Genomic DNA, 23759 nt, shown 5'->3' on the forward strand with positions numbered 1-23759 from the left:
ACATTGGTTTGTAATTTAAAAGATTTGGGGGATTACCTTATGTTCTATGACATAAATATAGGGTCATTTTTATTCTCTAAAGTTTGCATAACTATAATTTATAGGTAGATACATATACAGTACTTTATATGTGTATATAATTTTTTAAATTATACATTTATAGACAAATTTTATTTTTTTAAGCAAGAGTAGCTTTCATTTATAATTTCAGCTGGAAACAGTCAGTCTTCTTTACTTTGGAAAAAGAAAATCACTTGAGTAGTTTTCTTAAAACAAGGAAGACACCCCATACCCCATGCACTGGAAGAGGAAGCTATAAGAAGAACTTTATTTTTCTTGAGTGTGATAAGACCAGTTCTCCAAATTCCTCTTGGTGAGTAGAGCTCTGGGGTGCATTGGATCAATCTGCATAAAGAAACTAAGAACTTTCTGGATGGAAAGGGATTGAGTCATCCCAACCCCGAAGTTTCTCAAGATTCCTAGTTATAAAAACCCATGGGAGAACCCTTCTGGAAGAAACAGGACTCTTGGGAAACTAATCCAGGAAGGTAAAAGGTTAAAGGATGTTGATGATTGCAAGTTTGTCATGACTGGGCTCCCTATCTCTTTTAAGTGGTTGTTCTTGCTTTGAAACTGAAAAAAAAAAAGTAGTCATCCCTCAGTATCTACAGGGAATTGGTTCCAGGACCTGTGCGGATACCAAAATGGGAGGAAGCTCAAGTCCCACAGTTGGTCCTTGGTATCTGAAGTTCCACATCCATAGATTCAACCCACCATGGATTGTGTAGTAGTGAACCATACAAGTGGACACACGCAATTCAAACCCATGTTACTCACGGGTCAACTATATTTCCATATTTTAGTGATGGATCTGGATCTGAAGATATTTTGCTGCTTGTTCTTTTGTTTGAACTTCCTCAAAGGCAAATCCCTTTGGATTTCCAGTAGACTTATAATGTGGTATACTCATCTAAACCACACTGCCACATTTTAAAAATACTTTTTCAATCCAGCTGTGATGAACATTTTGGGAAGTAATTCCTATGCTAAATTGGAAGCAGTATTAAATATGTTAGGATTTAATAAGTATATACTAAGCTTTATTCACAATCCCTATACCTTATTTAGAAGGTCAATACATTTTAACTTAAAAAAAAAACAACATTGTGGGAATGGAATTGAGAGTTCAGAAATGAACCCATACAGCTGTGGTCAACTGATTCCTGACAAGGGTACCATGACTATTCAATGGGGGAAATAATTGTGTCTTTAACACATGGTGCTGGGAAGCCTGGATGTCTACATGCAGAAGAAATGTTGGACTCTAACCTTATACCGTGTAAAAAATCAGCTCAAAATGGATCAGAGAGCTAAATATAAGAGCTAAAACTCTACAACTCTTGTAAGGAAACATAGAATTAAATCTTTATGACCTTGAATTCAGCAATGGTTTCTTAGACATGACACCCAAAGCACAAGCAACAAAGAAAAAATAGATAAATTGGACTTCATCAAAATTAAAAACTTTGTGCATCAAAGGACACTAACAAGAGAATGAAAAGACAGTTTACGGAATGGGAGAAAAGTTTCGCAAGTCGTATAGCTGATAAGGGTCTAGTACCCAGAATATATATTGAATTCTTACAATTCGACAATAAAAAGACAAACAACTCAATTTTATCGAGAGCAAAGGACTTCAATAGACACTTCTCCGAAGAAGATATACCAGTGGCCAACAAGCACATGAAAAGATGCTCAATGTCATTAGGGAAATGTAAATCAAAACCACAATGAGATACCATTTTATACCCACTAGGCTGGCTATGATAATAATAATTTTAAAAATGGAAAATAAGTGTTGGCAAGGATGTGAAGAACCCTCATACATTGCTGGTGAGAATATAAAATGATGCAGCTACTGTGAAAAACAATTGGTGGTTTCTCAATAAGTTAATCATAAAATTACCGTATGACCTAGCAATTCCACTCCTAGGTATACACTCAAAAAATTGAAAATATGTGCTCAAACAAAAACACACACAAATGTTCATAGCAGCCTTATTAAGTGTAGCCAAAAGGTAGAAACAACTCAAATGTTCATCAGCTGATGAATAGATAAACAAAATGTGGCATGACTATGCCATGGAATATCATTCAGGAAAGAAGTACGGAAACATGCTACAAGGTAGATAAACCTCAAAAATATTAAATGGTAAGTGAAAGAATCCAGACACAAAAGGCTACATATTATATGAGTTAATTTATATGAAATATCCAAAATAGGCAAATCCATAGAGACAGTGGATCTACAGACTAAGAAGACACTATGGAGACTAAAGCAGATTAGTGGATGCCAGAGGCTGGGGAGAGGGGAGAATGGCGAGTGACTGCTTAATGCATACGTGATTTCCTTTTCGGGTGATGAAAATCTTCTGGAACTAGATAGTGGTGATGGTTGCACAACACTGTAAATACACTAACGCCACTGAATTGTACACTTTAAATTGGTTAAAATGGTAGAGTTTATGTTATGTGCATTTTACCATAATTTTAAAAAATTGGGGTTACTTGTGACTCTATTGAAAATCCAGTGGGAGGGAAGGGAAACAGGCTCCCCAAAGTCAGATTACTATGAGAGAAGGAAGAGGTAGACTATTGACGGGGGAAAACCAAAACGGAATAGCAGCGGTTCTGGGACTGTGAGGCGGTTGATGTTGAAACCCAATTCAGTCTGGCTCTTTCAGGGACCGTGTTTGTGTCCTGGGGAGGTGGATGTGTGGGTGACTCTAAGAAGTTGAAATCAAAGAACTGCACCGATCACAGTAGGAAGCCTGGGTCCCAATGATCAGAGTAGGAAGTCACAGGACCCAACGGTGTCCCAGAAAATCAGGAGGTTGGGCCCTGGCTTGGAGGCATCACCTGGATCAGCAGAGCTGGGGGCAGTTGGCCCCTTTAGACAAGCCTGTGCTTTCCCACTTGCCCTCTCCCCAGGCTCCCTTTACTCATTTTCCTTAAATGCTAAGTCCTGCAGGTATGCGAGAGTTCCATTTCTGCTGCAGTTTGTCCTGCATCTCTCCCCAGCACCTGAGACGCCAGCTCCTGACTGTCAGCCCAGCCCGTCTGAGTTGTGGCCTCAAGAAGAGAGGGGCAAGCAGGTCACCATTTTGGGCACCTAGGATAGACAGTGAGGGCCACTGCCTAGAAACGGATACACTGATCTGGGCATGCAATGGGTGACCCCCTCCCCTGCCCCAGTGCCATGTACTAATTCCTGTATAGGTAACTCTTCCCCCAGAATATAAACCTACTACCACATTTTTTTTGTTTTGTTTTTTAAAATATTTATTTATTTATTTGGCTGCGTCAGGTCTTAGTTGTGGCACGTGGGATCTTTTTTGTGGCACGTGGGATCTTTTTTGTGGCATGCGGGATCTTTTTAGCTGCAGCATACGGAATCTTTAGTTGCGGCATACGAACTCTTAGTTGCAGCATGCATGTGGGATCTACTTCCCTGACCAGGGATTGAACCCGGGGCCCCTGCATTGGGAGCACAGAGTCGTAGCCACTGGACCACCAGGGAGGTTCCCACTACTACCTCATTTTAAACAAATAAAGCCCATTAAACAAGGAAACCATTTTCATGAGGACATGTTTCTCATAACGTCTTGTTACCCGATGCACAGAGCCAAACAAACCGAAATGTCGGAGTTTGGAGCAGAGAAAGGTTTATCGCAGTGTCATGCAAGGGGACGGGTGGCTTGTGCCCTCGAAACCCCGAATTCCTCAAAGGGTTTCAGCAAAGCACTTTTAAAGGCAAGGTGAGGGAGGGGTGTGGTTAGTTGTTGCAAACTTCTTGGTGTAGAAATCCTTTGTTCTTACATACGTCCATGTAGGTCAGGTCACAATGTTCCTGTAAACCTCCAATAAGACAAATGTTATTCTCTGTTCTCCCACTTTTTATCTCTGTATATGATTGGACTCTTAAAGGGTGAAGCCTTGAGAATGAGTTATCCTGTATATTTCAGCCTATAGGCAACATCCTTTTTTTAAAAAATTTATTTATTTTATGTTTGGCTGCGTTGGGTCTTCGTTGCTGCATGCGGGCTTTCTGTAGTTGCGGCGAGTGGGGGCTTCTCTTGTTGCGGAGCATGGGCTCTAGGCGCGCGGGCTTCAGTAGTTGTGCCATGTGGGCTCAGTAGTTGTGGCGCATGGGCTTAGTTGCTCCGTGGCATGTGGGATCTCCCCGGACCAGGGCTCAAACCCATGTCCCCTGCATTGGCAAGTGGATTCTTAACCACTGCGCCACCAGGGAAGTCCGATAGGCAACATCCTTTTACAAAAGATGCAGAGCCATCACGACTAAGCACAGGAAACAGAGCACAAAGATTAAAGTAAAAGGAACAGATATGGAGTCAGATTTGTTCTTCCCTATTACAGTCTCACAGCATTCTTTGGGACTTTAACTTATCTTTCAAAATACATATATCAATAAAATATATAAAGTCACTCAGTTCCAGTCTTGGAATCCATGCTGTGAGGAGTGCCTCTGCTGGCATGTGGGGAGTAGCAAGGTGAAGCGGAAAGGGGAGAGTGGGAGCGGCTGTGAGCCTTCTGTGCCTCCTCTGCTTTCTCACCCCTCTGCACCTTTCTGCAGGCTGGTGTCTCTCCCCAGGACACCATGACACTCCATTCACCTCCTCTCCACGGCCAAGTCCACTTCATCCTTCCACACTCAGCCCAGATGCCATCTCCTTCGTGAAGGCTTTCCTGACCTCTCCAGGCTGAGTCCGCTGCCCCCTATGGGTTCCCTTGTACTCGCCGATATCCTTACTTTATCATACCGTGTTGATCTTGCTCCTGTGTATTCTGTGTCTCCTACTAGACTCTTTTTTTTTTAATTTAATTTTATTAAAAAAATTTTTTTAACATCTTTATTGGAGTATAATTCCTTTACAATGGTGTGTTAGTCTCTGCTTTATAACGAAGTGAATCAGCTATACATATACATATATCCCCATATCTCCTCCCTATTGTGTCTCCCTCCCACCCTCCCTATCCCACCCCTCTAGGTGGTCACAAAGCACCGAGCTGATCTCCCTGTGCTATGCAGCTGATTCCCACTAGCTATCTATTTTACATTTGGTAGTGTATTTATGTCCATGCCACTCTCTCACTTCATCCCAGCTTACCCTTCCCCCTCCCCATGTCTTCAAGTCCATTCTCTACGTCTGTGTCTTTATTCCTGTCCTGCCCCTAGGTTCATTGGAACCTTTTTTTCTTTTTTTAGATTCCATATATATGTGTTAGCATACGGTATCTGTTTTTCTCTTTCTGACTTACTTCACTCTGTATGACGGACTCTATGTCCATCCACCTCTCTACAAATTACTCAGTTTTGTTTCTTTTTATGGCTGAGTAATATTCCATTGTATATATGTGCCACATCGTCTTCATCCATTCATCTGTCGATGGATGCTTAGGTTGCTTCCATGTCCTGGCTATTGTAAATAGTGCTGCAATGAACATTGTGGTACATGACTCTTTTTAAATTATGGTTTTCTCAGGGTATATGAGAAATCTCTCAGTAGTGAGATTCCTGGGTCATATGGTAGTTCTATTTTTAGTTTTTTAAGGAACCTCCATACTGTTCTCCACAGTGGCTGTATCAATTTACATTCTCACCAACAGTGCAAGAGGGTTCCCTTTTCTCCACACCCTCTCCAGCATTTATTGTTTGTAGATTTTTTTGATGATGGCCATTCTGACCGGTGTGAGGTGATATCTCATTGTAGTTTTGATTTGCATTTCTCTAATGATTAGTGATGTTGAGCATCCTTTCGTGTGTTTGTTGGCAATCTGTATAACTTCTTTGGAGAAATGTTTATTTAGGTCTTCTGCCCATTTTTGGATTGGGTTGTTTGTTTTTTTGATATTGAGCTGCATGAGCTGCTTGTATATTTTGGAGATTAATCCTTTGTTGCTCTGTTTGCAAATATTTTCTCCCATTCTGAGGGTTGTCTTTTCATCTGTGTATGGTTTCCTTTGCTGTGCAAAAGCTTTTAGGTTTCATTAGGTCCCATTTGTTTATTTTTGTTTTTATTTCCATTTCTCTAGGAGGTGGGTCAAAAAGGATCTTGCTGTGATTTATGTCATAGAGTGTTCTGCCTATGTTTTCCTCTAAGAGTTTTACAGTGTCTGGCCTTACATTTAGGCCTTTAATCTGTTTTGAGTTTATTTTTGTGTATGGTGTTAGGAAGTGTTCTAATTTCATTCTTTTACATGAGCTGTCCAGTTTTCCCAGCACCACTTATTGAAGAGGCTGTCTTTTCTCCATTGTATATTCTTGCCTCCTTTATCAAAGATAAGGTGACCATATGTGTGTGGGTTTATCACTGGGCTTTCTATCCTGTTCCATTGATCTATATTTCTGTTTTTGTGCCAGTACCATACTGTCTTGATTACTGTAGCTTTGCAGTATAGTCTGAAGTCAGGGAGCCTGATTCCTCCAGCTCCATTTTTCTTTCTCAAGATTGCTTTGGCTATTCGGGCTCTTTTGTGTTTCCATACAAATTGTGAAATTTTTGGTTCTAGTTCTGTGAAAAAATGCCATTGGTAGTTTGATAGGGATTGCATTGAATCTATAGATTGCTTTGGGTAGTATAGTCATTTTCACAATATTGATTCTTCCAATCCAAGAATATGGTGTATCTCTCCATCTGTTTGTATCATCTTTAATTTCTTTCATCAGTGTCTTATAGTTTTCTGCAAACTTTTTTTGTCTCCTCAGGTAAGTTTATCCCTAGGTATTTTATTCTGTTTGTTGCAGTGGTAAATGGGAGTGTTTCCTTAATTTCTCTTTCAGATTTTTTGTCATTAGTGTATAGGAATGCAAGAGATTTCTGTGCATTGATTTTGTATCCTGCTACTTTACCAGATTCATTGATTAGCTCTAGTAGTTTCCTGGTAGTATCTTTAGGATTCTCTAAGTATAGTGTCATGTCATCTGCAAACAGTGACAGTTTCACTTCTTCTTTTCCGATTTGGATTCCTTTTATTTCTTTTTCTTCTCTGATCGCCATAGCTAAAACTTCCAAAACTATGTTGAATAATAGTGGTGAGAGTGGGCAACCTTGTCTTGTTCCTGATCTTAGAGGAAATGGTTTCAGTTGTTCACCATTGCGAATGATGTTGGCTGTGGGTTTGTCATATATGGGCTTTATTATGTTGAGGTAAGTTCCCTCTATGCCTACTTTCTGGAGAGTTTTTTATCATAAATGGGTGTTGAATTTTGTTGAAAGTTTTTTCTGCATCTTTTGAGATTACAATATGGTTTTTATCCTTCAATTTGTTAATATGGTGTATCACATTGATTGATTTGTGTATATTGGAGAATCCTTGCATTCCTGGGATAAACCCCACTTGATCATGGTGTATGATCCTTTTAATGTGCTATTGGAGTCTGTTTGCTAGTATTTTGTTGAGGATTTTTGCATCTATATTCATCAGTGATATTGGCCTGTAGTCTTCTTTTTTTGTGACATCTTTGTCTGGTTTTGGTATCGGAGTGCTGGTGGCCTCATAGAATGAGTTTGGGAGTGTTCCTCTCTCTGCTATATTTTGGAAGAGTTTGAGAAGGATGGGTGTTAGCTCTTCTCTAAATCTTTGATAGAATTCACCTGTGAAGCCATCTGGTCCTGGGCTTTTGTTTGTTGGAAGGTTTTTAATCACACTTTCAATTTCAGTGCTTGTGATTGGTCTGTTTATATTTTGTATTTCCTTCTGGTTCAGTCTTGGAAGGTTGTGCTTTTCTAAGAATTTGTCCATTTCTTCCAGGTTGTCCATTTTATTGGCATATAGTTGCTTATAGTAATCTCTCATGATCCTTTGTATTTCTGCAGTGTCAGTTGTTACTTCTCCTTTTTCATTTCTAATTCTGTTGATTTGAGTCTTCTCCTTTTTTTTCTTGATGAGTCTGGCTAGTGGTTTATCAATTTTGTTTATCTTGTCAAAGAACCAGCTTTTAGTTTTATTGATCTTTGCTATTCTTTATTTCTTTTTCATTTGTTTCTGATCTGATCTTTATGATTTCTTTCCTTCTGCTAACTTTGGGGGTTTTTTGTTCTTCTTTCTCTAATTGCTTTAGGTGTAAGGTTAAGTTGTTTACTTGAGATGTTTCTTGTTTCTTGAGGTAAGATTGTATTGCTATAAACTTCCCTCTTAGAACTGCTTTTGCTGCATCCCATAGGTTTTGGGTCATCGTGTTTTCATTGTCATTTGTTTCTAGGTATTTTTTGATTTCCTCTTTGATTTCTTCAGTGATCTCTTAGTTATTTGGTAGTTTACTGTTTAGCCTCCATGTGTTTGTATTTTTTACAGTTTCTTTTTTCCTGTAATTGATATCTAGTCTCATAGCATTGTGGTTGGAAAAGATACTTGATATGATTTCAATTTTCTTAAATTTACCAAGGCTTGATTTGTGACCCAAGATATGATCTATCTTGGAGAATGTTCTATGAGCACTTGAGAAGAAAGTGTATTCTGTTGTTTTTGGATGGAATGTCCTATAAATATCAATGAAGTCCATCTTGTTTAATGTGTCATTTAAAGCTTGTGTTTCCTTATTTATTTTCATTTTGGATGTTTTGTCCATTGGTGAAAGTGAGGTGTTAAAGTCCCCTACTACTATTGTGTTACTGTCGATTTCCCCTTTTATGGCTGTTAGCATTTGCCTTATGTATTGAGGTACTCCTATGTTGGGTGCATAAATATGTATAATTGTTATATCTTCTTCTTGGATTGATCCCTTGATCGTTATGTAGTGTCCTTCCTTGTCTCTTGTAACATTCTTTTTTTTAAAGTCTATTTTATCTGATAATGAGTATTGCTATTCCAGCTTTCTTTTGATTTCCATTTGCATGGAATATCTTTTTCCATCCCCTCACTTTCAGTCTGTATGTGTCCCTAGGTCTGAAGTGGGTCTCCTGTAGACAGCATATATACGGGTCTTGTTTTTGTATCCATTCAGCCAGTCTATGTCTTTTGGTTGGATCATTTAATCCATTCACGTTTAAGGTAATTATCGATATGTGTGTTCCTGTGACCATTTTCTTAATTGTTTTGGGTTTGTTTTTGTAGGTCTTTTTCTTCTCTTGTTTCCTGCCTAGAGACATTCCTTTAGTATTTGTTGTAAAGCTGGTTTGGTGGTGCTGAATTCTCTTAACTTTTGCTTGTCTGTAAAGGTTTTAATTTCTCCGTTGAATCTGAATGAAATCCTTGCTGGGTAGAGTAATCTTGACTGTAGGTTTTTCCCTTTCATCACTTTAAATACGTCCTGCCACTCACTTCTGGCTTGCAGAGTTTCTGCTGAAAGATCAGCTGTTAACCTTATGGGTTATTTATGGGTATGTTATTTGTTACTTTTCCCTTGCAGCTTTTAATATGTTTTCTTTGTATTTAATTTTTGATAGTTTGATTAATATGTGTCTTGGCATGTTTCTCCTTGGATTTATCCTGTATGGGACTCTCTGCGCTTCCTGGACTTGATTGACTATTTCCTTTTCCATATTAAGGAAGTTTTCAACTATAATCTCTTCAAATATTTTCTAAGTCCCTTTCTTTTCCCTTCTTCTTCTGGGACCCCTATAATTCGAATGTTGGTGCGTTTAATATTGTCCCAGAGGTCTCTGAGACTGTCCTCAATTCTTTTCATTCTTCTTTCTTTATTCTGCTGTGTGGCAGTTATTTCCACTATTTTGTCTTCCAGGTCACTTATCCGTTCTTCTGCCTCAGTTATTCTGCTATTGATTCCTTCTAGAGAATTTTAAATTTCATTTATTGTGTTGTTCATCATTGTTTGTTTGCTCTTTAGTTCTTGTAGGTCCTTGTTAAAGCTTTCTTGTATTTGTCCATTCGATTTCCAAGATTTTGGGTCACCTTTACTATCATTACTCTGTATTCTTTTTCAGGTAGACTGCCTATTTCCTCTTCATTTGTTTGGTCTGGTGGGTTTTTACCTTGCTTCTTCATCTGCTGTGTGTTTCTCTGTCTTCTCATTTTGCTTAGCTTACTGTGTTTGGGGTCTGTTTTTCATAGGCTGCAGGTTTGTAGTTCCCATTGTTTTTGGTGTCTGCCCTCAGTGGGTAAGGTTTGTTCAGTGGGTTGTGTAGGCTTCCTGGTGGAAGGGACTGGTGCCTGTGTTCTGGTGGATGAGGCTGGATCTTGTCTTTCTGGTGGGCAGGACCTCATCTGGTGGTGTGTTTTGGGGTGTCTGTGAACTTAGTATGATTTTAGGCAGCCTCTCTGCTAATGGGTGGTGGTGTGTTTCTGTCTTGCTAGTTGTTTGGGCATCCAGCACTGGAGCTTGCTGGCCGTTGGGTGGAGAGGGTCTTAGCGTTGAGGTAGAGATCTCTGGGAAGCTCTTGCTGATTGATATTACATGGGGCCAGGAGGTCTCTGGTGGTCCAATGTCCTGAACTCAGCTCTCCCACCTCAGAGGCTTAGGCCTGACACCAGGCTGGAGCACCAAGACCCTGTCATCCACACAGCTCAGAAGAAAAGGGAGAAAAAAAAGAAAGAAAAGAAAAAGATAAATTTAAAAAAATTATTAAAATACAAAAATAATTTAAAAAAAGAGGAGAGCAACCGAACCAATAAACAAATCCACAAGTGATAACAAGTGCTAAAAACTAAACTAAGATAAACATAAAAATCAGAAACAAGTCAGTCACAGACAGGAAACCCCAAGTCTACTGTTTCTCCCAAAGTCCACCGCCTCAATTTTGGGACGATTCGTTGTCTATTCAGGTATTCCACAGATGCAGGGTACATCAAGTTGATTGTTGGGATTTAATCTACTTCTCCTGAGGCTGCATGGAGAGATTTCCCTTTCTCTTCTTTGTTTGCACAGCTCCTGGGGTTCAGCTTTGGTTTTGGCCCCATGTCTGTGTGTAGGTTGCCCTCAGGCATCTGTTCCCTGCCCAGACAAGAAGGGGTTAAAGCAGCGGCTGATTAGGGCACTCTTGCTCTCTCAGGCCAGGGGGAGGGAGGGGTACGGTAGTAATAATTGGAATGCAGGGCGAGCCTGTGGTGGCAGAGGCTAGCATTACGTTGCAACAGCCTGAGGCACGCCATGTGTTCTCCTGGGGAAGTTGTCCCTGGATCACAGGACCCTGGCAGTGGCGGGCTGCACAGGCTCCCACTGGGGGGAGGTGTGGATAGTGACCTGTGCTCGCACACAGGCTTCTTGGTGGCAGCAGCAGCAGCAGCGTTAGCATTTCATGCCCATCTCTGCAGTCTGAGCTGATAGCCGTGCTCACGCCCGTCTCTGGAGCTCGCTTAGGTAGTGCTCTGCCTTCTGTGGGCACATGGGGAAGGAATCCCCTCTCCTCGCGCCCCCTGAAACAATGGTCTCTTGCCTCTTAGGCAGTTCCAGACTTTTTCCTGGACTCCCTCCCGGCTAGCTGTGGTGCACTAGTCCCCTTCAGGTTGTATTCTCACAGCCAACCCCAGTCCTCTCCCTGGGATCTGACCGAAGCCCGAGCCTCAGCTCCCAGCCCCCACCCATCCCATCGGGGGAGCAGACAAGCCTCTCAGGCTGGTGAGTGCTGGTCGGCACCGATCCTCTGTGTGAGAATCTCTCCGCTTTGCCCTCTGCACCCCTCTTGCTGCGCTGTCCTCCGTGGCTCCGATGCTTCCCCCCAACCCCCTGTCTCCGCCAGTGAAGGGGCTTCCTAGTGTGTGGAAACTTTTCCTCCTTCACAGCTCCCTCCCAGAGGTGCAGGTCCTGTCCCTGTTCTTTTGTCTCTGTTTTTTCTTTTTTCTTTTGCCCTACCCAAGTATATGGGGATTTTCTTGCCTTTTGGGAAGTCTGAGGTCTTCTGCCAGCGTTCAGTTGGTGTTCTGTAGGAGCTGTTCCACATGTAGATGTATTTTTGATGTATTTGTGGGGAGGAAGGTGATCTCCACGTCTTAGACTCCTCTGCCATCTTGAAGGTCCCCTCCTATCAGACTCTTAAGTCCCTCAAGGGAAATTGGAACAGTCTGTCTATGTTTGAATCCACCATTTCCTAACTCCAAGACTTGGCAAACCACTTAAACTCGGTTTCCTTACCTGTAAGATGGGGATAATCATTTCTGCCTGGTTTTGATAGTTAAAATTTGTAAAACACTTAAACAATGCCTGGGACATAAGTGTTCAATAAATATGAGTTATATTAATAATTTAAAAATAATAATAATCATTATTACAATTACCATTAATTATCCCTTTATTCTCAATGTCTAGCACAAAGTGCAGTATGCAGTAGGCACTCAGTCAATCAAATGGAACTGTGGTTAATACATTAACTGTGATTAATCCAGAACTCTGCTGTCTAGTACAGTAGCCACCAGCTATATGTGGCTATTGAGCACTTAAAATGTGTCTAGTCCAAATTAAGATGCTCTGTAAGTATAAAATACATACCAGAGGTTGAAGACTTGGTATAGAAAACAGAAAGTAAAATATCTCATAAATAATATTTTATATTGATTACATGTTGAAATTATATTATTTTGTATCTTTTAGGTTAAGTAAAATATATTCTTAAAAATAATCTTGCCAGTTTATTTTCACTTTTTAAAACGAGATTGCAATAGAACTACCATATAATCCAACAATTCCACTTCTGGGTATTTACCCTAAGAAAACAAAAACATTAATTCAAAAAGATATGGGAGGGACTTCCCTGGTGGTCCAGTGGTTAAGAATCCGCCTTCCAGTGCAGGGGATGTGGTTTTGATCCCTGGTCGGGGAGCTAAGAACCCATGTGCTGTGGGGCAACTAAGCCCGCACACCACAACTACAGAGCCCACGCGCCCTGGAGCCTGCGCACCACAGCTTGAGAGCCTGCGCACCGCAACGAAAGATCCCGCGGGCCGCAACTAAGCCCTGACACAGCCAAAAATAAAATAAATAAATATTAAAAAAAAAAAAAGATATGGGAATTCCCTGGCGGTCCAGTGGTTAGGGCTCCACACTTTCACTACCGAGGGCTGGGGGTTCCATCCCTGGTTGGGGAACTATGTTCACGGCAGCATTATTTACAATGGCCAAGATATGGAAGCAGCTGAAGTGTCCATTGATAGATTAATGAATAAAGATGTGGAATATATATCTCTTCTGTCTCTGTGTCACATTTTGGTAATTCTTGCAATACTTCAAACTTTTTCATTATTATTATATTTGTTATGGTGATCTGTGATCAGTGATCTTTTGACATTATTGTAATTTTTTTTGTTTTGTATTTTTTAATTAAGGGATGTACATTGGTTTTTTTAGACATAATGTTGTTGCACATTTAATAGACTACAATATAGTGTAAACATAGCTTTTATATGCACTGGGAAACCAAAAAATTTGTGCCACTTGCTTTATTTCAATATTTCCTTTATTGCAGTGGTTTAGAACTGAACCTGAAATATCTCCAAGGTATGCCAATATTACTCAGCCATAAAAAAAGAATGAAATCTTGCCATTTGTGACAACATGGAAGGATCTAGAGGGTATTAGGCTAAGTGAAATAAGTCAGACAAGTAAGACAAATACGTATGATTTCACTTATATGTGGAATCTAAAAAAACAAATGAACAAACAAAACAGAAACAGACTCACAGATACAGAGAACAAACTGGCATTTGCAGAGGGATGGCGGGGGATGGGCAAAATAGGTGAAGGGGATTAAGAAGTACAAACTTCCGGTTATAAAATGAATTAGTCACGGGGATGTACTATACAGCATAAGGAGTATAGTCAATAATACTGTAATAATTTTGTATGGCGACAGATGGTTTCTAGGTGTACCATGGTGATCATTTCATAATGTATTTAAATGTCAAATCACTATGTTGTACACCTGAAACTAACATAATATTGCATGTCAATTATACTTCAATAAATGAATATTTAAAAAAATAATAAGATGAGACTGCAAGGAAATTTAAAATTTCACATGTGATTTCATTATATTTCTATTGGACAGCACAAATCTAGAAAGTTCTCAGCCTACCATTAGTGTAGCAAACCTTCATCCAACCTCATTTACTCTCAAATATTATATAAGCTTTAGGAGTATAGATAATTCGTTTAGAACAATGATTCATTTAGAATCAAAAGTACATCCAGGTGGTTTGTAAAGGATTTTCCTTGCAGGGTTAACAAGCTAATGTGTAAAAGTATGTAGAAAGGGAACTAAAGCTTTGGGGGAATTTTCCAGGTTCGCTGTGATCCTGAGATTCAAGAACTGCGTCAGTGGCAGAAGAAACTGCGTGAGGACAAGCACATCCGCCAGCAAGTCAAAATTTTCTGGGCCAAGCAAGAGCAGAAAGGTCAGTTGTTTGATTCACAGCCCTTGGTTTATTCAGGAAAAGCCTGAGTCTTACCCCAGGCTCAAGAAGGTCGCCCTTTGAGGTTTTATAAGGTCCCTATGTCTGCGCGGGATTCCATTGGGTGTAGGGGAGGTGGCAGCATGTTAAGATTCAGCTCTGGAATGACAATATAATTGACATGGCCATTCCCCTCACTCAGGGACACATTCAGTGTCATCCCATGTCTGCAGGTCTCTTTTTTTAGCTGCAAGACAACAAGAATAACCCATCATTTTGGAGACACAGTGCCCATCAATGTGATGGGTAGTTTTTCTTCTAAGCTGTTGATTGTGTGTCTGAACTCAAGCGGTGTTTTATGCCATCCTCTCCCCTTTTCTGAGAAATTAAACACATACACACATTGAAGTATTAAGAATAACAGAACAAGCACCCATCACCTGTCATGTGCAAGTGTCACCATTTTGTCCTATTTGCTTCCCTTCTTTATTTTTAAACTTTAAGTTACTACATATTCGTGGTAGGAAAATTAGAAAAACAAAAGCCAAAAGGGGGGTGAAAATCAGAAATCTCACCACTGTTAAAATTTTGGTGCACATCCTGCTATACTTTTTCAGTACAAAAAGATGCAAATAAATATATATTCATATATTTTTAAAAATGGGTTTTTACATTCTGTTACAAGTACATCTGTATACTCTGTTATATCATCTACCCTGTCACTGAACATACTCAGAACGTCATTCGGTCAGCACTAGAGAGTGGCATCATGACTTTTTTTTTTTTGGCTGCATTGGGTCTTCGTTGCCGTGCGCGGGCTTTCTCTAATTGTGGCAAGTGGGGGCTGCTCTTCATTGCGGTGCATGGGCTCTAGGCGCGCGGGCTTCAGTAATTGTGGCACATGGGCGTAGTAGTTGTGGCTTGCAGACTCTAGAGCACAGGCTCAGTGGTTGTGGCACATGGGCTTAGTTGCTCCGCGGCATGTGGGATCTTCCCAGACCAGGGCTTGAACCCATGTCCCCTGCATTGGCAGGCGGATTCTTAACCGCTGTACCACCAGGGAAGCCCCCTCATATCGTTTAATGGCTGCGTGGTATGGATTTAGCATCACTTATTCAACCAACAACATGGAATGAGATTCATGATGTATTAACAAGTGGAAAAAAGTTGCAGAACCATCAATTTTCATTCATATTAAAAATATATACAGGGAAACAGAGAGATGTCTAAACAGCCTGGAAGAATACTTTAATGGTAGTTACCTTTGGGAATTAGGACTAGGGGGAATCTTGCACTGTTGGAATCTTTTAAATAAGTGCAGTACTTTACAATTATGAAAACCAATGGAAAAAATATGATCATACCTACCTCGGCAGCCTACAGGCCATCATACTCTCACCATTCATGCTCTGACCTCCCCATCCTCCCCGACCCTGTCCCCCTTCACTAGGCTGCAGCTCCTCCGGTCTCTCGTGTTCTGCCATATGCCAATGCCTTCCTCACCTCTGGGACTCTGCACTTTCTATCCCTTTCCTGCCAAATCATCCTTTCCCAGCTCCTGTATGGCCATTTTTTCTCACCCTCCAGGCCTGGGGACATTACCGCCTCAGAGGGGCCTTCCCAAGTTGCCCTGCCTAAAGGGAGTAGGTACAATATTGAGCAATCTCAACATGGCGGAGTCTAAACAAAAGTTTTCTTTTTTGCCCGAAAACTGTCTTCAACCCTGTTCTCTCGAATCTCTTTCCAGTTCCTGCATGGCATATTGGTTGGATTTCATGTCTTTTAAGTATGTTCTGATTTCATAAAGTCCGGTCTACTTAAAAATCTCAATCTCAGATGCAATTTAATGCTTACCCACCCGCCTCTGCTCTGCCTCAGTGGGGTTGGGAGTGGGGGAAAGAATTGTCTGATTTTTCACACGTCCACCCTTTCCTCTTCAAAGCCGCTTGCTCCTTCGGTGGGTTTGGGTGGGAGGGAGGGAGATGCAAGGGGCATCTTCTCTGCACTTCCTGTTGTGATCCTCTCTTGGCTGCTGTCGCTTCTCTGGCTGAGGCTGCGTGGCCACCCATGTCCTGTGGGCAGGCATCCCCTTGCTGGCTCACTGACTCCTGTGTTTCATATGAGCTCTTCCTCAGGGGAGACAGCACGTGGCAGAACCCCCTGTGGGGATCCGGCTCTGTCTCTCCCTTTTCCACCACCACCCGGACCCCACCTCTGCCAGCCCACTTCCAGCCTTTTGCTCCTGGGGTCTCCTTGCCCAGTGGCCAGCCCTCTCGGGTGGGGCAATGGAAAGATAGTTCAAGTTACCTCCCAGCGTCCACTTGACGCAGAGGAAACCAGTGGTGGACACGCAGACTTCTCCACTGCCCCACCCCAGCGTGTCTCCCCAGTTCACACTGAATCTGCTCTAACAGGCACAATAGAATGAAGTGTAATGTAAATCTGCCCTTAAAGGAGATGACCAACCAGATAATGAAGCACCCCCATTCTTTTTGAGTTGTTCTCTTGGCTCTTCTCTCCCTTGTCTTAGGGCTTGGGTGGTGGAAGCACCCACTCTCGTCTAAGAGAAGAGAGAAAAGCAAGCACTCTCCTTTAGGACAGATTCTCAATCTTTTTGGACTGTGAACCAGTAAGAAATAGTTTTATGTCACAATTTAGTACATATGAATATACAGATGGTTTCATATATACATAGCTAAAACAAAAGTTTTATGAAAAAATTACCTTATTATATGTAATACCCTTTGGTATTTTCTAGTCTATTGAGTTTTTAATTTCCTTAATGCTGGACATGACTCAGTAAATTTATTTCATGGCCCACTAATGTGTCTTGACCCATGGTTTGAAACATACTGCATTGATTCACTACTCCACAGCTCCTACAGTTTCTTCTCCCCCTTTCCTCCCCGTAGTCATCGGCTTAAGTAATGGTTAGGCCCCTTCTTCATAAACAATTGTTCTCAATATTGGCTGCATATTTGAATCACCTCAGGAGCTTTCTAAAAATACTAATGCTATTGACTGAAAACCCTAGAAGCAATGAGCATTCCTAGTGCCCAGATCTTGGTTTCTAAGTACCTCTCATTCTAAATGGAATTAGGTTGTGTTTTTTTGTTTTTTTTGTTTTGAGAAATGGTCGATTCCAGGGCTGGGGCAAGGAAAGTAGAAGAGCTTAGAATGTCTTTTGCCAGAAAATAAAGAAGGCTCAAAAAATTGATGGGAACATGGGAAAAGAATACAGGTTCCAGCTTGAAGGGAGTCTCTCTCACTGGGCAAATCTGGGACAATTTAAGCATCAAAATTAACATCAAAATTTAAGCATGAAAATCAACAGTGACTGTAATGAACTCATTGACTAAAAAAAAAAAAAAATCCAAATGTCCATATGGATACCAAATAAAGAAACAAATAAACAAATAAATGTGAGAGAAGAGGAAGCTTTTCTCCCACATTAGAGTGCCAACTAATACATTTAGCAGGTATAATGAAATTTAAAAGTCACCATTTTGTAACCATATTAGTGAATTAATTGGCTCAGGCAACAATCATCAATAGATGCTAAACCACTGCGTGAACGTTTGATGAGGAGCATGATATTCATAGTCTGAAAATATCTCTTCACAAGGCAGAGTCTTTAACACAGAGGGGAAAATAGTAACTTTGCATGAGAGAAGCCTGGCAGAGCCGCCTTAACCAAGTGTTGGAGATTAATGTCACCAATAACGGGACAAACTGACATCACATGCCTTCTGGTATGATGTACTGAGGAAGACACACATCACAGACGCTTATGCACAACTCCTGTAAAAAATGCACAACTTGAATCTAATCATGAGGAAACATCAGATCCACCCAAATTGAGGAAGCACTCCAAAATAACTGATTTGGACTCTTCAAAAATGCCAATGCCCAAGAAAGCCAAAAAGATTAAAGGAGACCAAAGAGATGTGACAGCTGAATGCTGTGCATGACCTTAGATTGAATCTCGGATGGAGAAAAATGCTATAAAAGACATTATTGAGACAGCAAACTTTGAGTATGGGCTTTATATTAGACAGTGGTATGTCGCACTATTAAGTTTCCTGATTTTGATCAGTGTTCTTGGGCTATATCAGAAACCTCCTCATTCTTAAGATGCATGATGAAGGTTTTAGGGATCAAGGGATATGATATGCAGCTTAATCCCCAACGATTCAGAAAAATACAATTTGTAAAACACATGCACACATATGTATACACACAGAGAGAAAATGATCAAGTATAAACAATGGCGCCTCTGAGAGTTCTTTGGATGATTATTGCAACTTTTCTGTAAATTCAAAATTACAAGATAAAAAAATACCAGTGCCTCATCTCCAGAAATTCCACCTTGGTGGGGATGGGCCCTGGGCATCCATGTTAATGTTAAGTTTCCCCAGTTCTAATGGTCAGCCAGAGTTGCGACCCTAAGGAGGTGCTAGATCCCCAGTGGTTTGTGTTCTCTTTAAAATGTAGAGTCCTCTAGGCCCGAATGTCCTACTGATGCATGATCGTACTTCCGTTATTTGCTGACTTTGCAGTTACATGCCTTCGTCACTAAAGTGTAAGCTCCATGAGGACGAAGGCCTCGTCCTCATGCAGTGGCTGGCACAAAGTGAGCACCAAATAAATTTTGGTTGAATGAATAAACGAGGGAATGAATGAATGGATGGAGTTCTGAGGCTTGTATGAGTCCACATACAGACAGAGCCTGGGACAGAGCAGGGGCTCATCAAATTGGCGGTCTTGGTGTCCCTTGTTAAGAAGCAGTTTGAGCTGTAACTGTTTGGCAGGCTTGTCTGTGCACAACTGCCGGTTCATTTCACTTAAAATTGGAAGACAATCAGGGCTGTAATCAGTTTAAAGGTCAGGAAAAGTACAGCATGCCTATTTATTTCTGTTGTTACTTTTTTTTTTTGAGTTGATTTGCCGTTGGTTCGCTGATTGGTTTGGCTTGCTATGTAGCAGGGAGCGCAGGCTGGATTTAGCTCTGTGATCCAGCTAGCAGTGGAGGGCAGAGTGAAAGAGGTCCCACCTCGGCCACCTTCTGCCCACGTCCCTTGCTGCCTTTCCACATTCTGAGGGTTCCAGAAGGAACAGTGCTTTCCAAAAAAGATGAGGTTTTCAGTAAATGCCCCAATGTGAACTCAGGGGTAAATTTCCCATTTATGATGAGACTGAAATGGTCCTCAGGAAAAAAGTCAGTTCTAAACACCATCCCCAGATCTGTGGTCAGTTTGGAAAGAAGTCAATACAGCACCATTGGTAAAGGACTGGGTTTTGGAGTTGGCCAGAGTTGCCCTTGGAATCCTTTTACTTTTATCTGTGTGACCCTGATCTAGTTAACTTCATTGAGCCTCAGTATTCCCATGTGCAAAATGGGAATAATAATAGTCCTGTCTCATACAGTTGTTAAAGGATTGCAGGAGATGATCTTTGGAATAAGTCCTGGCACATAGTTCCCATACGTGTTGGTTATTGTCATTATTAAAATATCTCTGTGCTTCAAGCAATTTTGTATTGATTTCCTCCACTAGACTCTAAGTTCCGTGGGGTTCCATGTGGGGACTGTGTGTCTTATTCATCATGATATCCCCACACCTAGCACAGAGCCTGGTACAGAGCAGGCGGTCTGTACATATTTGGTGGATGCAGCTCTGGGTTTCATTTTGTAGATGAATAAGTTAGGCCCAGGAAGGTCAAGGGCTTGCCAAGGTCACACAGCTGAGGAGGGCCTAGGGCTGGGGCGCAGGCACACCCTTTCTCTGTCCCGTGTTCTGACACATACGGGAGGAGAGTTGCAGAGAGACAAGACACTCTTTTGGATTCTACCATCAGACCCAAACCTCTCAGGGATCCTCCTGAACACGACATACGGCTTGTCCAATTTCTTATGACCTATGGTTTCTTGCTGTTGGTGTTTGCATTGGCTGAAGCCCTCGGGTAGGGGCTGAATTGCCAGGAGCAGGGTACAACGTGCTGCCCATCAAGTGAAGTAGAACTTTTTGTCCCCTTCAGGGGTCACCAAGCTGAATCATTTTGTTAAGTTCATGCATGGAGTTACTTCCTGTTTTAAACCTTATGAATCTGGGTAGTGTAGCGGTTTCAAAAATCAATCCCCCCCAGCCAAGGTGACACTGTAATTAGATCCCAAAGAGCTCTGATGAAGCAATTTGAAAATGAATGTTAAACACATGTAGTTCTCCTTTAGATTTGTGGTAAAGAAAAAAAGTGGAGTGATTGCAAATAAAAATGGGTTTTCACCTTCATGTAAGAAAACTGCAAACTCATCCATGTACAAATCCAGCAAACAAACATAATATAATTGTTTAGTGGATGCCATTTTATCCATATCGTGCTCTGGTATTTATAGTATGAATGAATTTTGCCAAGTTCATTCCTTGGAGCAACCTTGGTGCAGACAGGAGGTCTGAGGGAGAGGAGCGTCAGCTGTCAGGGTAGAACCATGGTCATTTATAGCCTGTGTCATGTTACACTGAGTCAGAGGCCGTCCTGAACAGGATTTTCCTCTAGGACAGGAACAGTGTGAAGTTATCCTGAAGTCTCTATCCACTGGGACAGTTGCAGGAATTATTTTTAAAAACATGTGTGACAAGAATTACAGCTAATATAATCCAAAAGAAGATGCCAAAGTCATTTTTGAGATGTGGTCAAAAATCCCTTCTTGATTAATAGCATATTTTTAGCTTCATATAATTGGTAATTGTTTTCAAATGTGCTTTGTAACTGAATATTCATATTTTATTTGGAAATCTAGTATGAGTAAGGAGAAAGAAAACATAGAAACTGTTCCCGTAACATCAGATTACATTTATTATATATGCTACATCAGATTACATATATATACATACATATATATATATATAGAACATCAGATTGCAGTTTTCAAATGTGTGTGTGAATATTGTATATTTGTGTAAATACTCTTTGAATGACTTTATCACTTCTTGATATTTTAAAGAAAAGGGTGGGGGAGGCTGACCTGTTAAAGGAAATATATTGTTTACTTTTGTTTGCTCACCTGTTTGTTCCCTACCTCAGTCCAAGAGTAGTTTGTAGTTGCTTACAGATACACATATAATATAACATTTTTAGGTAAATGTGGTAATTGGATTAAGGAAAAATTAAGAGTAGAGAAAAAATAAAGCCATTGAATGCAGTAAGCAAAATACTTACTCCAAGGCCTATACTTGCTAGAGATTTCTTAGGGACAAAGTAAAGAGGGAAATAAGGCCTGTTGCATAATTCATAGTGTCCATAAGAAAAAAGACAGTCCGGTTGTTCAGGAAATACTGGGCACTTCCCTAATACATTGTGCAATGTGAATAATAACCTCAAAAATGTTCCTACAATAAATAGAAATGTGGCTCTGAGCTTCCTAGAAACCATAGCAATGAAGGAAATAGGATCATTACATTGTTTATTGCCTTCAAATTTCAAAAAGTTTCTTGGAAGCACTCATTCCTGGAGCTGATTTTTCTCTCGTAAAGAAGACACTATAACGTAGTGAACATCAATCTTCCTTTCCCTTAATGAGTTTCTTAGAAGGGCATTTGCTTCTGGAGGGAAAAGATAAAAGCCTGGGGTGGGGGTGGGAGAGAAACCAGAGAAATTTCTTTCCTTGATTTTAAATCTAGTATTTTAAGTTTAGATTGTAATGACAAATCTTACCTATTAGGATTGGGTTTTAAGGATATTCTTAAAATAAGCACCTTATCTTGGCCATACCACCTGCTTGTGACCTTAGGATGCCCCTGGAACTTAGCTCGTAGAGCAGAGAAGCCTGTCTGGAGCTCAGGAGTAGCCGTGAGTTAGCGAGCATGTACCGCGTGCCAGGCCCTGTGTTTCCATGTAACCCTCATACCTGCTCTCCCAGAGAGGAGATATTCTCTCCATTGTACAGATGAGGAAACTGGAGCTGGGAGGTTACTTGACTCACACAGGTCACACAGCCAGGAAGGCCAGAGACCAGGGATTTGAACCCAGGTCTGCCTGATGCCAGGGAACCTCTGGTCATCTCCTGCCATGGTGTCCAGTTACCTTAAGCTGTGGGTCCAATAAGGCTCGTTGACCCCCTGCAAAGCTTCCCATCCGGGTACCAGGAGCCCCAGGCTGGACAGTGGGCAGCGTCTGGCCGTGCCTCCTACCCTGCACACTAGCCGAAATGACCACAGGCCACTGGAATAAGGGAGGTGTGAGGGTAGGAGAGGCTGAGTCCTCAATCCGAAGGCTGCAGGATCTATAACCATGTTTCTGGGAGACACTTCCATCAGAGCAGGAAGCCAGGGGCGAGTGGATAAGGGTGAGGATGTTTTTCTCTCCCTCCTTCCAAACTCCCTGCCCATCTACAGATGAGGAGCAGCGAAGGGCTTGGCCCCAAAAGAGGGCGCCCAGGTGCAGAGAACACTCTAGCCTACGGCTCAGGAGGTGGGTTCTGGCATTAAGTGTGACCCTTTGTGACTAACAAACGTAATCTATCCTATAACCAAAAAGGGCAAATTTTCAGTAACATTTTCCAGAGACAACCACTGTTTAGTATGTCAGCTCATAGAGTTTCTTCATCTGCCTATTAATACATAAGTATGTATACACACACACATATTTATAAACATGAACCATATTATATATAGTATACTGTAACTTGCTTTTCTCTTCACTTGGCAATATATCACTGACATCTCTTCATGCCACATATACAGAGATCTATCTCATTATTTTTTGTGGTTCCATAAAAATGATAGATCTGTATCATACTTTTTAAAAACAAATCCCAGTGAATGGATATTTGGCTTGTATTACGAATAATGCGTCCATAGACATTCTGTAGATATATTCTTGCTTACTTATAAAAGTATTCCTATAGGATAAATTCCTAGAAGTGGAATTGCTGGGTCAAAGGATATAAATATATTAAGTTTAGAAAGTGATCACCATACTGTCATCCAAAAACATTGCACCAATTTATAATTAATGCCACCAAGTCACTTTGGAACTTTTGATGGGTGATGTAATCTTTGTGCTTCATTTTCCCTACTTGTAAAATGAGAATGATTATGCCTCAGGAATAATTCTAAATGAGGTCATTGCTTTGATATTATCATGGCTCTTTAAGAAGAAATATACTATCTGGAAATGTAAGGTGTCATTTTCATTTTAACTTTTTCTCTCATATCTCCCCAAACTTTAGTTCCTTCTCCATTTTAACCTGCAGAAGAAATAAAAATTTGATTAAAAGAAATCTAGTGACTTCATGCCTTGATATTACTTTCATCAGTTCTATTTTTAAGACTCACCAGTGGGTGGGGATGTTAGGATGACATCAACTTTCATACATATCTTTTTTTTTTTTTTTTTTAATT

The 23759-nt window shown here is 40.8% G+C and overlaps 1 protein-coding gene and 2 long non-coding RNA genes across 3 annotated transcripts in view; 1 reads left to right on the forward strand and 2 right to left on the reverse strand.

The window, feature by feature from the left end:
- LOC309645677 overlaps positions 1–14304 on the forward strand; it is a 97239-nt gene extending 82935 nt beyond the window's left edge. The window contains exon 3 of the long non-coding RNA XR_014255001.1: positions 14253–14304. This is a non-coding gene — a long non-coding RNA (uncharacterized lncRNA). The remainder of the gene's footprint in view (positions 1–14252) is intronic.
- LOC309645695 overlaps positions 1–23759 on the reverse strand; it is a 331483-nt gene that overhangs the window by 152564 nt on the left and 155160 nt on the right. The window lies entirely within an intron of this gene.
- Positions 14381–23759, reverse strand: part of GPRC5B (G protein-coupled receptor class C group 5 member B) — a 53474-nt gene continuing 44095 nt past the window's right edge. The window contains exon 4 of the mRNA XM_082431101.1: positions 14381–23605. Within this exon, the coding sequence (XP_082287227.1) occupies positions 23567–23605 (39 nt within the window). The 3' untranslated portion in view covers positions 14381–23566. The remainder of the gene's footprint in view (positions 23606–23759) is intronic.

The sequence above is a fragment of the Balaenoptera physalus genome (assembly GCF_965194825.1).
Source record: "Balaenoptera physalus genome assembly, chromosome: 16".
Classification (NCBI taxonomy): Eukaryota; Metazoa; Chordata; class Mammalia; order Artiodactyla; family Balaenopteridae; genus Balaenoptera; species Balaenoptera physalus.